The sequence below is a fragment of the Neolamprologus multifasciatus genome, chromosome 17 (assembly GCF_963576455.1).
Source record: "Neolamprologus multifasciatus chromosome 17, fNeoMul1.2, whole genome shotgun sequence".
NCBI classification, from domain to species: Eukaryota; Metazoa; Chordata; class Actinopteri; order Cichliformes; family Cichlidae; genus Neolamprologus; species Neolamprologus multifasciatus.
In genome coordinates this window covers 25,403,435-25,418,704 of record NC_140455.1, presented here as the reverse complement: position 1 = coordinate 25,418,704, position 15,270 = coordinate 25,403,435, and the positions used below count along the sequence as shown (strand labels likewise).

General features: G+C 40.0%; 1 protein-coding gene across 10 annotated transcripts in view; it reads right to left on the bottom strand.

Moving 5' to 3' along the window:
- The window catches only part of anks1b (ankyrin repeat and sterile alpha motif domain containing 1B), a 290,075-nt gene that overhangs the window by 16,340 nt on the left and 258,465 nt on the right, over nt 1-15,270 (bottom strand). For all 10 annotated transcript variants that reach the window (XM_085138763.1, XM_085138764.1, XM_085138765.1 and 7 more), the window contains 3 exons: nt 5,899-6,006; nt 4,081-4,284; nt 2,170-2,295 (listed from right to left, as the gene is read on the bottom strand). In XM_085138763.1, the coding sequence (XP_084994889.1) occupies nt 2,170-2,295; nt 4,081-4,284; nt 5,899-6,006 (438 nt within the window). The remainder of the gene's footprint in view (nt 1-2,169; nt 2,296-4,080; nt 4,285-5,898; nt 6,007-15,270) is intronic.

Here is a 15,270-nt window from a genome sequence, read left to right as displayed (position 1 = left end):
GATTATTTGCTGTCTTTATCTTTCGTTGATAGAAGCCTGTCACAAACAAATTATTTGTTCTTCTTTTTTTAACTGAATCTGTGTAAATGTCAAGGATTTTTCAAACACGGTTTGAAAGAAGTCAAAGTATTTTGCACCAACAAGGTGATTTTCAAAGAGCTACAAGCAGAAAACTTGTATCTCAACACGGTGCCATCGTGCTCTTAAGAATTTGAGAAAACTAATCAAGTAGAGGACAAAAGAAGAATTGTCACGCCTAAAAACTCAGATGAATAGTACCTGAAAGTCAAGTTCTAAAGAAATGAGAAACGAGGAGAAAAGGCTGAGGTATCCCAAATTACACAAGAACTGAACTGAAAATCACTGGCAACAGGTCTTATGGAGGGATGTGTCATGATAGAGCCACAGCAGTGAGTGTTTACAGCCAAACATCCCAAGAGGAGCTTTGAATGTCCTTCAGCAAGCCTGGAGAACTTTTCCTGGAGACTATTATAGACATACATGAAAGCTGTGAAGCATAAAAGTGGTCACACCAAATATTGACTTTGAAGGTTGTTAGAATTGTACAGACTTTATTTGCCTTATTTACTGAGTTCCCATTTGTGTTTCCAAATGTTTCAGTAAATCACTGCACTGTTTCCCATTTTCCTACTAAATACAAAGCAACATGAGCAGGTTTAGCTCACCAGGTTGACCCACATGAAAGAGCGACATCACAAAACATTCGTGTCTGAGCCCTGAGTATTACTCAAAGATATTTTGTATTTTCCTATCTTCAAAGTTTTTTTTTCATTAATAAGAAAGAGTAGGCAGTCTGTGCTGAGATAATATTGGCTGTTAATGATGTTGCATGTTTGGTAATAATGTCAAAATGTCTGCAGGGTTTTGCGGGAAGTGGATCTCTAATAACTTCAGATAATAATTTCAAAATCTAGTTGTAAAGCTGACATAATAAAGTTGCAATGTTATGCGAGGAGCTGCTGAAAGTAGAGAGAATTTTGTTTGTTTAGAGCCTGAGCTGAAAATGAGAACACCATTGATACATCGCATCTATTGTTCTGCCCTGGTTGCTTTCTTCTTCTTTTTTTAGCAATTCCACTTTTTTTATTAAAACAAATACAATGCGGTCCCCTTCAGTGTCTTATCCATCTAATTTATTCTTATTCACTCTCCAGCTTCCGTCACCTTGCCAGTATTCACACTGAGCGCTCTTGCCTGGCGCTCTGCTGAGGCTCTCCCTCATTTATCTCACTCTCTGAGCTTTCTGGAGCCTGTTGTCCTGGGACAGATAGCATTAGAGATCTTGTCATAAATGGCTCCATGAAAGCACCGCCACCATTTTTCCCCGGTGGCCCACCCGTTGTCGATTCCTCCCATTTTCCCAAACACATTGCTTGTGTAGTTATACAACTGTTGGAAGCCTAATGGTCCAAGCTTCTGCTATCAATCTTCTAAGGTGTAAAAAATAACAAGGGTGGGTTTCTAACTGAGGGATGACACAGTCTTGGGAAACTTCTTGCACCTCTTTTTCACAGCCTCTATCTCATTTTTTCCCTGCTTTTATTCAAATTAGACATCAAACTCGGATTTAATTTCCCAGCTTCTTTTTTCCCCCTCTGTTACATAATAACCAAGCTCATAACTACTCTGTCTTCATCTCACTGCCATCAAACCATCCAGTCTAAGAGATCCATTTATATTGCCTCTCAAAGTTTCTGAAAGCAAATGGCAAATTGGTTTCTGGTTACCAAGTAAGTAATCGCTGCAGCCTAGAAGCTCAGTATGTAACCCGTGAGAGGTGTGAGGCTGTATCTGTGGTAACGTGGATATGTAACATCCTTTATGTAACTGGCAAAGGTCTAAATTTACCAAAGTACTGAGAATAACCGAGTGCAGTATTGACTGAGAGGTGAAGCTGAGGGTCACTGATCTTTAATAATGTTATATGCAGTAGGAATTGACAGCATTCAAATAGAACTGAAACATTTAGTCAGTTAAGCCACGAATCAATCAGCAAAGATTATGACTAGTTTTTCATTTGGTAGGAAAAAATATAGATAAATCTGCTTGGATTCAGGGATTTTACTGCTACATTATAGACAATTTATAAACCAAATGATCAATAAAAAGGGAAAATTTAAGAATGCCCAACAACAGGGTATGACTCACATAGGCTTCGTAGTCGCAAGACTGAAAGATGAGCTTCTCGGGGTGATGCTGCCAGTACTGCACCGGAGTGGATGAGGTGGCCTCGTTTGGCGGACGCAACGTGATTGGCTCACACCACTCGCCTGCCTGCAAACACAAGCAATTGCATGTCGGGATTACACAGGAGTAAAAGATGAGGGCATGACATTGCGGTCTGTGCTGCACATCCCGTGTTGACCTGATAAAAGTGTGTAAGTTCGTAATACAACAGCTTTCGTGACTGCATGTGGACACGCCATCAAGGGGACATGCTTTGGAGAGCATCCAAAAGGAAATTAAACTTGGATGAATTATGCTCGGCTCCTGCATGTTCGCATGCTTCAGCTGAGCCGCTCGCTGCTTTTTCACCCAGTAAAGTATCCAGCTTTTTTTTTTTTTTAAACAGAAAGAAAATGCCCAAATCATGCCTTCATCCTTCTCGAATGTGTCAGGATAATAAGCCTGTTTTTGTTTTTAGTCCTCCTTTTATAAATGAAACCAGATGATTTTTGCCTGAGGAGGTATTCACACATCCTCTGCCAAACACTGCATTTTTATGTGTCTGTTCACATCTGACTGTTTTTGTTTGGCGGAAGGCTGATGGACCGCAGAGGTGAGATCTTCTATTCCAATGCAAAAACTGTTGAATAAACAGCTCAGGGACGAACCTTTCGAGAGAGTCCGCGAGAGTCAATTCTATGCTATACGCCACCGGTTTAACCACATTAAACAGTTTTTCCTTTCTGAGAGAGATGATTCAAAATATTTAGACGGTAAAAGTTTGTAGTTTTACCACTTTAATGGCCAAATGTGTCTAGAAAGAAGTGAGCAGCAGTAATTGTTCTCTGGGGAGGAAACAAGGAGAGCGAAAACAGACGGTGAGGGAAGAGCTGGCGTGAGAAACGTTTGCGGCAACCAATCATGGAAACATTGTGACAGCCAGAGAACAAGGGTAATGACACAGAATAAGGATGTTTCCTCCTTCCTCTAACAGTTGTCCTTCTATTCTTGCAGAGATGATTCAACAGAGATTTGCTTTTGGAAAAGGGGGGGGGATACACTGTGACGCAAACACACAAAAAAGAGATTTATTAGGGCAAGCATACCGTGTGCTAGTCTGCACTGATGGGCTCTCTGATTCACACGGAGACACCAAAAGACCCCAATCATACTGAACCAAAACACAGCTGCTGTTGCCTCCGATGTAAGCCGGGATGTGTCTGAATCACTGTGCTGCTACTGATTGAAAGCCATAATGTTCTAATTTAGCATTTCACATGAGATTACAAGTGGCTGAATGGACGAGATGCTTACTTCTTAAGTCTATATATATATATATATATATATATATATATATATATATATATATATATATGTGTGTGTGTGTGTTTGGTATTTTTAGTGACGCGTTTATGCAGCAAACACTGCTTAGATGGTCTGCTGTAGATTATTAATGATGGCTTATGTTAGAATAACTAAGCAGACAATATTTTTATCTCCAATCTCATATTTTAAAGATTGTCATTTGATTACTAATCTTTCATCTGTAATTAAGATATATTCTGCTGTCCTGATTACAAAATGCCTGCCATGAAGCTCATTTGTTTCTAATAAATAATAATAGATTACAGCTTACATGTAGACCTGAAATCAGATTTGCATTTATATTACTTTACATAAAGAAATGCATTTTAGTATGAAAATGAGCTTTTCTTATTCTGTTTGATTCAGTGTTATATTTCGGCTTTTAATGCAACTATCAGAATGCTTATGTATTCAAGCAGCCAGGTCTGCATCTATGATTATGACCATTCATAATACACTCTTGGAGTCCATCCCTCTCTCCCAGTTGCCATCTTCATTCATCCCTCCATCCTCTCCTCCCTTCCTCACCATGCTGACTTGAGCCATCTGTCGCTCCAGCTTGGATCGCGGCACGTCCTCAAAGTAGTTGTCATTGCTGCGCTGCCTGCGCCGGGCGTCCGCCTGCATCATGAGGTGCTGCACGTCCAGAGATCCACCTGGGACCCCTGCTGTGTACGCTGCCTGGCCTACCGACGGGCTGAGCTGGGGAGGAGTGTGGTTTCCTCCGGGCTCCTGGTGCAAAACAGGTGTGGGCAGATTGAGAGGGGTTAAAGGAAGCAAGTCAGGTTTTGTATATCATATTATAATGTGCTATGTCACCACTGAAAGTGTAAAAGTAGGGCAATGCAGTGCAATGTGTCACATTACATTTTTCAGCTACAGTGATGCTTTTCTGCTGACTACCCAAAACCACTTTGCAAACTTGAGGACGAACAGCAGTGTCCTGTTACCAGGAGGTCTCAGTAGATCCATCAGTGTCCTTAATCACAACAGTGAACCCTTGCCTGCTCACTGTAAGTCACTTTAAGCGAAAGCACCTGCTAAATCCTTAAAGTGGAAAATGTTCATTTAAGAGGTTTTCAAACTTGAGTAGAAACTCAAATCCCCAAAAGAATTAAAACTTCCATTGGCACAAGGGTCTTACAAAGTAAAAGGTCAGTTATTTCTCCTGAGAGGCTGTTCACTTTCAGCTGATATCGTATGAGAAGACTCTTGAAGAAGCTTGGTAATATTTTCTTGCCTATGCAAGCTCATGCATTGCATCTCAGTTGCTGTGTTCCTTCACCCATTTTGTCCATCACACAAAACTATCTGCTTCTGTTTGTGCAGGATTACTGAGTAAACACAGCCCTCTGCTCACACACTGGAAGAAAAGGGGCTTGAATTAGGGCTGCACGATTAATCGTTAGAAAATCGCGATCTCATTTCCAAATGACAACAATTTAAAAAAAAAAAAAGAAAGAAAAAAAGACGACGACGATTGTACCGCATTTTGATCCGGGACGTAATCTGCATGAAAACAAGCGCTCACTCTTCCTGCTCAACAAATGACAAGGGCGGAGCCTTATACCACGTGATACAGAAGCTGGCTGCTAAAATTGGCAGGGAAAAAACAACGGAGAGCACGTCAGGGATGACGAGAAAGTGACAGGAGAAAATCCGTCCCGGTCAACCACCCAAACATCAATAACGGGAACCTCATACAGCGCTTCCCTATACCCGTTGAACTCCCGCAGGCACAAAGAAATTACGGAGGTTATTACTTATCACCTGACCAAAGATATGGCTCCCATCAACACTGTGCAAAATGAGGGATTTAGGAAAATGATCAACACCCTAGACAAACGCTACACAGTGCTGTCCCGCAACTATTTTTCTATTGTTGCACTACCTGCTCTATACACGCAGTGTCAAGCAACGGTGCAGACGGAATTTTAAGCAGTACAACATTTTGCGGCAACGACAAAATGTGAGACATTTGTTGTTTTTATGTTTATTTATTGTTTTTATGTTCAGTCTCAACTGTTATGAAGTTGATGTGCAGTTAATAAGCGCAATAAATATTTATACTGGAAAAGAAAATCGTGAGAGAATCGTGATCTCAATTCTAAGCAAAAACACGGCGGTGGGACGGCCATTTTGCGCCTCTCCGAGAGATTTGGGTAATCATTTGGGTGGTAACTGCAGCAGTGGGGAGGCTGAATTTCCCTCAGAGAAATAGAGCCATCTGGGAAGGGAACTACTGTCTTATAGAGTCATGATAATTTGAATCCTAATTGGTTAAGATATTGCTCAATATTGTCATGGGTAAAACCGCATACTGTCAGCTCACAGAGACTCACTCACCCGTAAGGAGATGGCCCGTGGAGGTTTCTGTGGGGTGTCTTCGTGTAGCCGGTCCCCCAATGAGGCCAGAATCCGTTTTCTGTGGCCGATAAGGTTGATCTTCAGTACCTGATAAACACAAAGATATTCGTTTTCATACATTGTGCACGAAGATCATTCATCGTAGTAGACCTGAAATAGTTATTTGACGCACAGAAAATCATTCAAGTCATTTCCTCTTAAGCAAAAAAAAAAAAAAGCGTGCAAACATCTGTGTTGGGAACAGACATCAACAGCTCTGGGATTTCTACTATAGTTCTTCTCCACACCAAGTTTTATAATGTGCTAAAACACAATGCGTGCATCCCCCACAAACGACTCTGCTGGCAAAAAACGATGACTCTCACTTTCATTTGCATAATTTAAAACAAATTTTAGCGACAGCAAAAGAGTTCAAAGGCTTTTATTCTGGATGATAACAAGATTATGTCAGTGTTTAAAAAAAATGCAAGAAGGTAACAGATCATCATCATTAGCCTAAAATGGAGAATAATACTAGTTTTCAGAAAAGGGTTTCGGAGACAAAACCATTGGAGAGCACTAGCAGAGCACTCAGGGGTGCGCTAATGAGTGCATAATGATATAAAATGCCCCCGAGAACACGCATGTCATTGTTGTTATTACATAACCAACATGGCTTGGATGGCTCCATTCAAACTGGTAGTTGTGTCTTTACCTGAATAACAGCACAACTGTACCTTATATACAAAGAACATCAGGTATGTATGAGAATTACGCCTAAGAGAAACAGTGAGAGAGACAAGGGTATAAAAAATACATTTGATCAATTAATTATTGCTCTTTTGTAACATTAATCACATGAATGGTCTGATCAATCTGAGAATATAACCTTAAGAGTAGCCACATCTGGACCACGGTTTCCATTTTCATCTACCCGGCTTTGTTTACAGAAGCAGGTTTATTTTAAAAGGCTAATAAAAACCCAAATCCTCATTAGATCGTAGATGATGGTTATTCAAAGCATTTTGACAACAGAATATCTCTTGCAACCGAAAACTGCTTACTCTCGATCGGTCTGTTGCTCGGACGACAAATGGACAACAAACAAAAAAGCATAAAACAGAAATCTTCAAATTTTGTCTTTTTTAGAGATTACATTGATGGTAGATAAAAACAAAAAGCTGTTTTTGAAATTTTAACTTGTATGATTCTTCTTAAAATTATATATATATAAAAACAGAAAGACAACAGCAAAAGGTGAGTCTTGTACATCTTCATTAGCCCTTGATCCTGAAAGGACCTTGAAGCTATAGGCACACCTTTTGTTCTCATGTACATCATTTACAGAGCCAACCTGTGCTCTTATGTAAATAACACTGTTTATATAACATCACAAAGAAATTAGCTGTTTCTTTGTAATTCTAATGGCAGATAGGCTAGCTATAGCTTTGTATTTGAGTTACATCAGTCCTCTTGTCTGACAGCTAGCAAAAGAGTATTGAACAAAATGTTAACCTATTCTTTTAGAGAGCTTTGAAAAGAGGCTAGCTCATCGTTTCAGTGACTAGATTTGTCTCAAAGATTCGCTTTTAGCAGGCTTTAAACTAAGCTAACCATTGCCTACCTGCACCTCAACAGCAATTCATTAATCTTCCCTTCTAATCACAAAAGCAAATAACTGCAAGTCCCTAAATGCCTGTTCTAAACTAGTACTACTGCTTAACAAAGTGTTGTTAGTGACAGCTGAGAGTGTACTCTGAGATTTTGCTCTGACAGCAAGTAATTGCAAATTCCACAATGAGATTGTGGCAAGTTTGTAACTGTCTATTGGTTTTTTTCCCTTTTTTTCCCCAGGTTCTCATTACACAGTCACAGAGAACAAAGAAAAGAAAAAAAAAAAACATGCACTTGGACTCCAATGAAAGCGTTCATTCTTTCTCTGGTCACCAGGCGTCCACTGACTGTGCCAGTTACTGGGTTTTCTAAAGAGGCGGCCTAGAACATGGCAGCCTACTGCAGGGATGTTCTCTTTGCACCTTCTGGTACCAAACTTCAGCATACAACAAACTTCTGCAGGTTTTATAGCGCTGCCTCTGGAGAACTTCGAGTAAACGTATTTATGAACATGAGAGAATTTGAATGTGCCTTAGGGGCAAAGGGTGGTAATTAGCCTCATGGCACGGTCTTGCTGTCAGTCTAATGGCCTGCCTCTGTTTGAGTCAGCACAACATAAAATCTCCCTCACCAATTACTGCTGCACATCTGCGGAAGAAGCATAAAAATACAAAGAAACAACCAAACAGGCACGTAGGATGCATACGGTACGATTCTACCTACGTGAGCGCAAACCTAAACAATCAAAGAGAGCATAAATAAATAAATCATATTCCTTGCATAGAAATGGAGCAGATATGCAAACAACTCTTGTATAATTTATCAAGCAAGTTCAAAAGTGGTAAGTAGGTCTTATAACTTTTATTTCATTTCATAAAATAAAGAACACACTGTTGAACAGTACAAAGAATACACCGTGGCCAGCAATGTGTTAATCTCCACTGGTCTTCACTGCATGCAAACATGTTTTAATTGTTCATTTTAGACTGATCAAAGGGCAATCAACAGCAGAGCTGGGACTAGCTGTTAGTGCAATAAACTGATATATTATATCCACTACACGGTCCCTCCACCAGTTTCAGTCACTCTTCACCAGCTTTTTAGAAAACACAAGCTGATATTAAGTAGTAATAATAATAATAATAATAATGGATTGCATTTATATAGCGCTTTTCAATTCCACTATTCATTCACTCTCACATTCACACACTGGTGGAGGCAAGCTGGGGCAGACTGACAGAAGCGAGGCTGCCATATCGCGCCACCTGCCCCTCTGGCCAACACCAGTAGGTGGTAGGGTAAAGTGTCTTGCTCAACAACCAGGATAGAGAGCCCAGGGATCGAACCGGCGACCTTCCGGTTACAGATACGCTTCCCTGAGCCACGGTCGCCCCCCTTGTAGTGATACTTTAATCTCTGAACCAGTCTGTCTTTAAGCATTGACTTAGTGAATTTAGTGCAGTAAAAATCAAGTGATGTTTGTCCTTCCTTTAAAGTATCAGTAATATTAGAAGTAAGAATAATGTGGGACTCAAATAATAATAATGAACGTAAGTGCAAATATGATGTATTCTCAGCCTTTAAACTTTTGGCTTTTTTTCTTTTTTTGACATTAGAGATGATGATAGAGAAATTCTGGCCAGATACTAATGTTAAAAATAACAGAACAAAATCTAAATTTAAAGTCTGTTTTGCTTGTTTTCATTTATTTGTGCAAACAAAGAAATCATCAGTATTAAAGCCTTGCTGATGTTGAATTTTTAAGAGCATTGTTGGTGGCTTAAAAAATATTATTCATTCATTTGTTGTTTCGACATATTGGCAGAGATTCTTTGTTCTCTCCCTCAGATACATAAAAATATGAAAAAAAATGTTCCTTCCAAAAAGGTGCTTTTCTAACAGGGAATCTGCAGAGCGCCCTCTGGAGGACAAGCTATGCAACATCAGCACTTATAACACGGCTGAAGGGTGTTTCTTTCTTATCTTCTTTGCGTTTATCGTCCTATTTATCAGCTAATTATTATAAAATAACTGACTGGATTTTTAGTCTTGCAGCTCTTCACACTGTTTCTGAATACTTAACCCAGAACTGAACACAGAAATATCAGCCCTTTATGTTGGTAAATACCAACTTATTTGCTGATGTCAGCCCATACAGTTTTGATACCCTTATTTTGGACTCTTGACTAACTGACCAACTGTTGCATTGCACATTCAATAGTATGGCGCCATTATTCTGCATTGGTATTCATTTTTGCTTCTTATAACTGACTTACGTAACAGTAAATAGTCATTACATAAAAATGATGACTCTGCAGTGTAAAATGTGACATGTATGTGAGTTTTCCTGCTATACGGAAAAAGTTATGAAATATTCAGCCTCCTGCCGATCTCCCGAGGGGCAACAGCATGGCACAGTCCTCACACTGCTCTTTTGTCAAACACGCACACTCGAGAAAGAGCGCAGTAATTGCCTTGCATGGTGCAAATCTGTGTTATACTTTACCTTACGCAACAGCATCTACTTCAAATACAGTAGAAGCCTCAACCTCGGCCTGAAGTTCAGCTGTCACCATAGCAACACGGAGCTGCAGCAGCAGTTGCCCACTCACGCTCATCCATGAAATAAATAAATAAAATACACACGCACGTGGATGAGGATGTGTACTCACACACACACAAAGAGCCCAAACAGCTGTTTCAGAGCTGCTGGGGAAGATGATTATATTGTTATCCCTCAATGGATGTGAATTTAAACGAAACCCAGCCATTATTGTTAAAACACACACTCACTCCCTTCCTGATGGTTGACTGCAACACCAGCCCATTTGCATTGAAATTATATTCAGAGCAGGTGTATATATACTGTCAGGAAAAGTGCTGAGCTACCGCAGCACATACTCTCTTCTTTCACTTCTGTCTTGTGCTATCGCAGCAGATTAAGCATTCATTTAAGCACAATTCTATTCAAATCAACTCAAACACGGAGCTCAGATGATATAATCTTGATAAGCCAATGCTTGTACATTCTGTTCCAACAGCACATTGATGGGGGGGAAAAAATGCTCAACAGATATAGACAGCATTTCTGTCACCGCAGGTGCAGCAAACATTTGATTGATGCTGACAGTAGAATAAATCTGGCATTATTCTCTATTTTATCACTGTCAGCAGATATCCTGAAAAGACCCAACCTAACACTATCTTAGTCCACCTCTCAATCATTTTCTCACTCCATCATCTGGTGTAATTTTAAGAATACTGGCTCTTATTGATAAATAGTAGAGACTAAAAAAAACTGATTCATCCAAGACTTTATTGACAGTTTACCAGTTGTCATTTCTTGATTGAGCTGTGGTAGATGCGAACTAGAAATAGACTTATTTACTGGACTTGTGACTGGCTGGGTGAGACTCATATGTTCAGAGATTGTGAGCTGGTGTGTTCAATGCACGCGCAACAACAGCATAGGCAGGTAGTCGTGCACTCACTAGCAGCGATAGACTAAGCTGTTACGATTAGTTTAAGAATACAAAAAGTTCACTGAAGTAAAACTGTGATAGAAAGCGCAAAAATGCGACAACAAAACCAATGAGACACTTAAACACGGACAAGTTAAAGAAGCTAACAAAGGAAAAGCGGCTAAAGCGGAAAGTGCCATCCAGAGCTAGCAACAAGCCAGCAGCCTCGGTATCAGCAAAAGGTCAAAGCAGTGAGGAAGATTATGAAGACAAATGAAAAAGAGAGAAAGGCTCGATGGGGTGTTTTCTGATAAAATTATAAAAATGATGGAAAATGATGTCAGTGCCTAACATTTGTTTTCTTCTATGAATCTGGCGCACCTACACTTGTTTTATAAGCAGCGTTGGGCAAGTTACTTTGAAAAAGTAATTAATTATAGTTACTAGTTACTTCTCCAAAAAAGTAACTGAGTTAGTAACTGAGTTACAATATTCTAAAAGTAATTCATTACTTGAAAAGTATTGCATTACTTTACAAAAAACGTTTAACCCTCTGGGGTCCAGGGTATAATTGGCCATTTTAACTACTTTTGATTTTCCCTCTACATTTTACCTTTAAAAACTTTTTTAAATTTACTTTGCCTTGTTTGGTATTATTGTTTTCAGCACAACCTCACGTGTCTAAATTTACAGTCATGTTTTCATACTTACTTACTGTATTAACACAATTGATCTAAAATCAGACAAAAACATAAAATCAGACTAGAAAAAGTTATATTTTTTACTGTAACAACCACAAACATGTTTAATGAATCATATTTCATAACTTTAAATGCAAATATAAATTGTCAGTTTTAAAATCCTATGCACAAGTTTTGCAAACAACAAAGTTACTTGCATCCATTTACTTTTTACCTTGTTTTTTTAAATAACCATTTCAAACTATTTACAGAACAATCAGTTGTTCTGCGTTCAATAAGATGCCACACAAATTATTTGTGCCACTCCAAAAAAATAATTCCTGTCCACTATTAAGGAGAACATCACAGCCTGATACCTGCAGGTCTGACAGCAGCCGGTGTATCACTCCTGTTTCTGCCTGGAGACAGCAGTCACCTCATTGTTCTGACACACAACACAAAACTATCCACAACACTACACACTAACTACACAAGACAACACATTAACTACACACTCCAAACACGCTAAACGTCACAAATCTCTCACGTCTCAAAACTCGCGCTCTCTCTTTTTCTGCTGTCTTTCTCTCTCTCTCTCTCGCCGTCACTCCTAAAACTTCCGCTGTTTTTTGTTTTGTTTTTTGCTCATAAGCAGCGAGTGCTTGCTAGCGCTCTCCTTAGACAGTAAACGTGACAAAATTATTGAGGAAAAAATGCTGCGTAAATATTGTTTATTATGACTGTGGTTTTACGTGGCCTATCAACACAATTTAAAAACTGGTATATATCACTTTGTTGCTTTGTCTTTAAGTGGTCATGTGATTGGCTTACCATGACTACTTTATTCTTCCTCAGTCAAACAGCAGCACTCATGCGATTGTTTTGCCCCCTTAGCTCCAGGTGTTGTGCTAGACAGTGATCGTGATTACCGTCCGCGGGAGCGCGCGCAGCTGCTTAAAGCTGTAGCGTCTACGTAAGATTACTTACGTAGTCAGCTACTTCCGTGCAACTGATATAAGATGCGGTAAGCTGATCACAGCTTCAACCGTCTGTTTGTTGAAAAATAGTAACGGGCTGCATTTTCTTGTTAGTAACTGTAACGGCGTTGTAACGATAGGAATAGTAATTAGTTAGGTTACTCGTTACTGAAAAAAGTAACGCCGTTACTTGTAACGCCGTTATTCCCATCACTGTTTATAAGGCAAAACATGTCAGGTAAAACTCATTTTCAGTCAAGTATTTATATCACTTTCCAGCTGTAGAACACTTTATTTTCAGCTGTTTAAGAGAGCAAAGATCCTGCAACGTACTGCAGTCTGCGGGAAAATTTAAAGTTTAACAATCTCTTTGAAGAGAAGCGGATTCCCCGGGAAGAAAAACTAGTATGTTCAGGCAACAGAGAAAATCTTGAAGCACCCCATAAACTTGCTTTGGAGATACTCACAATTCACTTCAGTGTGTTTTTAATCTTAGAGACCAGAAAAGCTCAAAACTACGAACCAGAAGGGTTTGTAACACAAGTCATAGCACTTTCGCTTGCAGTGAGACGGTGCTTGAAAGTGATGTCAGATATTAACAAAGGGTCCTGATTTCAGAACTTTGCAGCTATGATTGTGTTTTCTGTGTGTGCGTCTCTGTGTGCTGATCAATGCACTAATCCTGTTAGCAGTCCCGTTAGCCCAGATTGAACGGGCTTGATTAACGGATTAGATGACACACATACGGTTAACAGAGCCACACTTTCTCACAGCCATCTCCGCTCTGTGGCCTCTGTTCCCTGCTACATCTTGCCAGCTCCAGCTTTAGTCCAACAATTACATTTACAAATAACAATGTTAATTGTAAGTCTGACTATTACTAGAAACCATTCCATCTTTCTCTCTGTCATCAGAACTGAACGAAGTGTGATGTGGAAAGAGAAGAGTGTGTTTTTATTATTTTCTAGTGCTGGAAGGACGTCGTGTTGTTTGGGAGGATGAGAGAAAAAAGGCAACAAAGGTGTGCAATGCCATTAGAAATACCAGTGTGTTGACCAATGTGAAGAACACTTCTTTTTTTATGACAACCTTGACAGTGATCATTCAGTTTTCCCCCTCCTGTTTGAAATGATGACAGAAGGATACAGGCTGGAGTGACAGCGTGTGAGATGCACACCTGTCTACACACCAGCCGCTGTTAAGAGCTGTATCACCCACAGCTCATGCAGGTGATGACAGGCATGTCATATAAAGTTTTTTAGTGCACTCATTGGTGAAAGATGCAGTGTAACAAGATCTGAAGCACAGTTTACACTTTCAGGTGTGAAAGCTGCCCTTAAAATATTTTAAGTAAAAAGAAAAAAAACCCCAATGACCTCTTTTAAGCACAAACTGTGACAAAATGACATATTTTGAAAAGAAACCAGTGACAATAAGTAGAAAGCGTCAGCGATTGTGGACATTCACAGCGACTGCTCTCATTCGGGACACTGGAGACAAAAAGGCTTTTCTGTGACTCTTACTGGAGGGGAGGTTGGAAGCTGGTTGGCTCACTGGAGCATGAAACCCAGCGAGAGAACCAACAGTCCAGTCCCTCTCTGTGCTCAAGCTAGCACATAGTTTTAATGACAGAGAGGGAAGAGAGTAAAACTTCTTTTATCAGTCTCTTTGCTCCTTTTTAATCTACATTAACTTGACTAACAATCCCTTTCACTGCCCTCCAATTCTTCATCCTCACTGCTCCCTTCACTTTCTGCCCATGGTCCCTAGACCCAAAATTACCTCTCATCATCTGCTCTTGTGTCTCGTTTCCTGCAGGCTTTGTCCTCATTTTCACTCCGCTGTCCCCTCGTTATTCAGACGACAGAGAAAAACACAAAGTCAGAAAGGATAACTACTGTGTCTCGGGCTAATAAAAGAGTTAATCGAACTCTTTCAGTTTAGCCATGGCAACTGCATTTGATTGGTCCATCTTGGTTTGTTATCGCGTATCGCGTGCATCTACCTTCTCCGAGCTCACTCGTGTCAATATGACCGATCACCTGACCCCTGCAGATAGAGGTTGTGACCTCTGTGATATCCACAGACTTGTGCATGCCTCAGGGGTTGTCTCCTAATAGCACGATCGGGGGTTCGAGAATCCTGCATCGACTCCGTACAGATCAAAGAATCACTGGCCAAAGCTTACTTAAATTGCAGAGGTCAGAATACATTACAGGCTAAGTGAGCAGCAATATCGATCAGTAAAAGGCGCGTGCCTGTCTGAATGGCATCTTAGGGGATGAGTACAGGACTGCAGCTAACACTGAAAACACAGAGGTCATATCTTTGTTGTTGGTGTATATCACAGATTTTTGCACATTATGTTTATTCTTTAAGTGCTGTTTCCAAATTTTTCTTAATATTTGGCAAACCTGTTAGCGATTTCCATAATGGCTTGGAGTCTGGATGAGAGAAAGGTGTTTAGCTGTCTGTCAGAACATACGCAGCATGTGTATTTAAGGCAACACAAGGCTTTGTGCCTAATTATTTCTTGCCTCGGAGCAGTTGCTAACATTTCAAAAGTCCTGGCTGCGAAGTGTGCATAATGGTTTGTGGAAGAAATATAAATTGAAGTTAAGAGTCATATAAACACCTGCC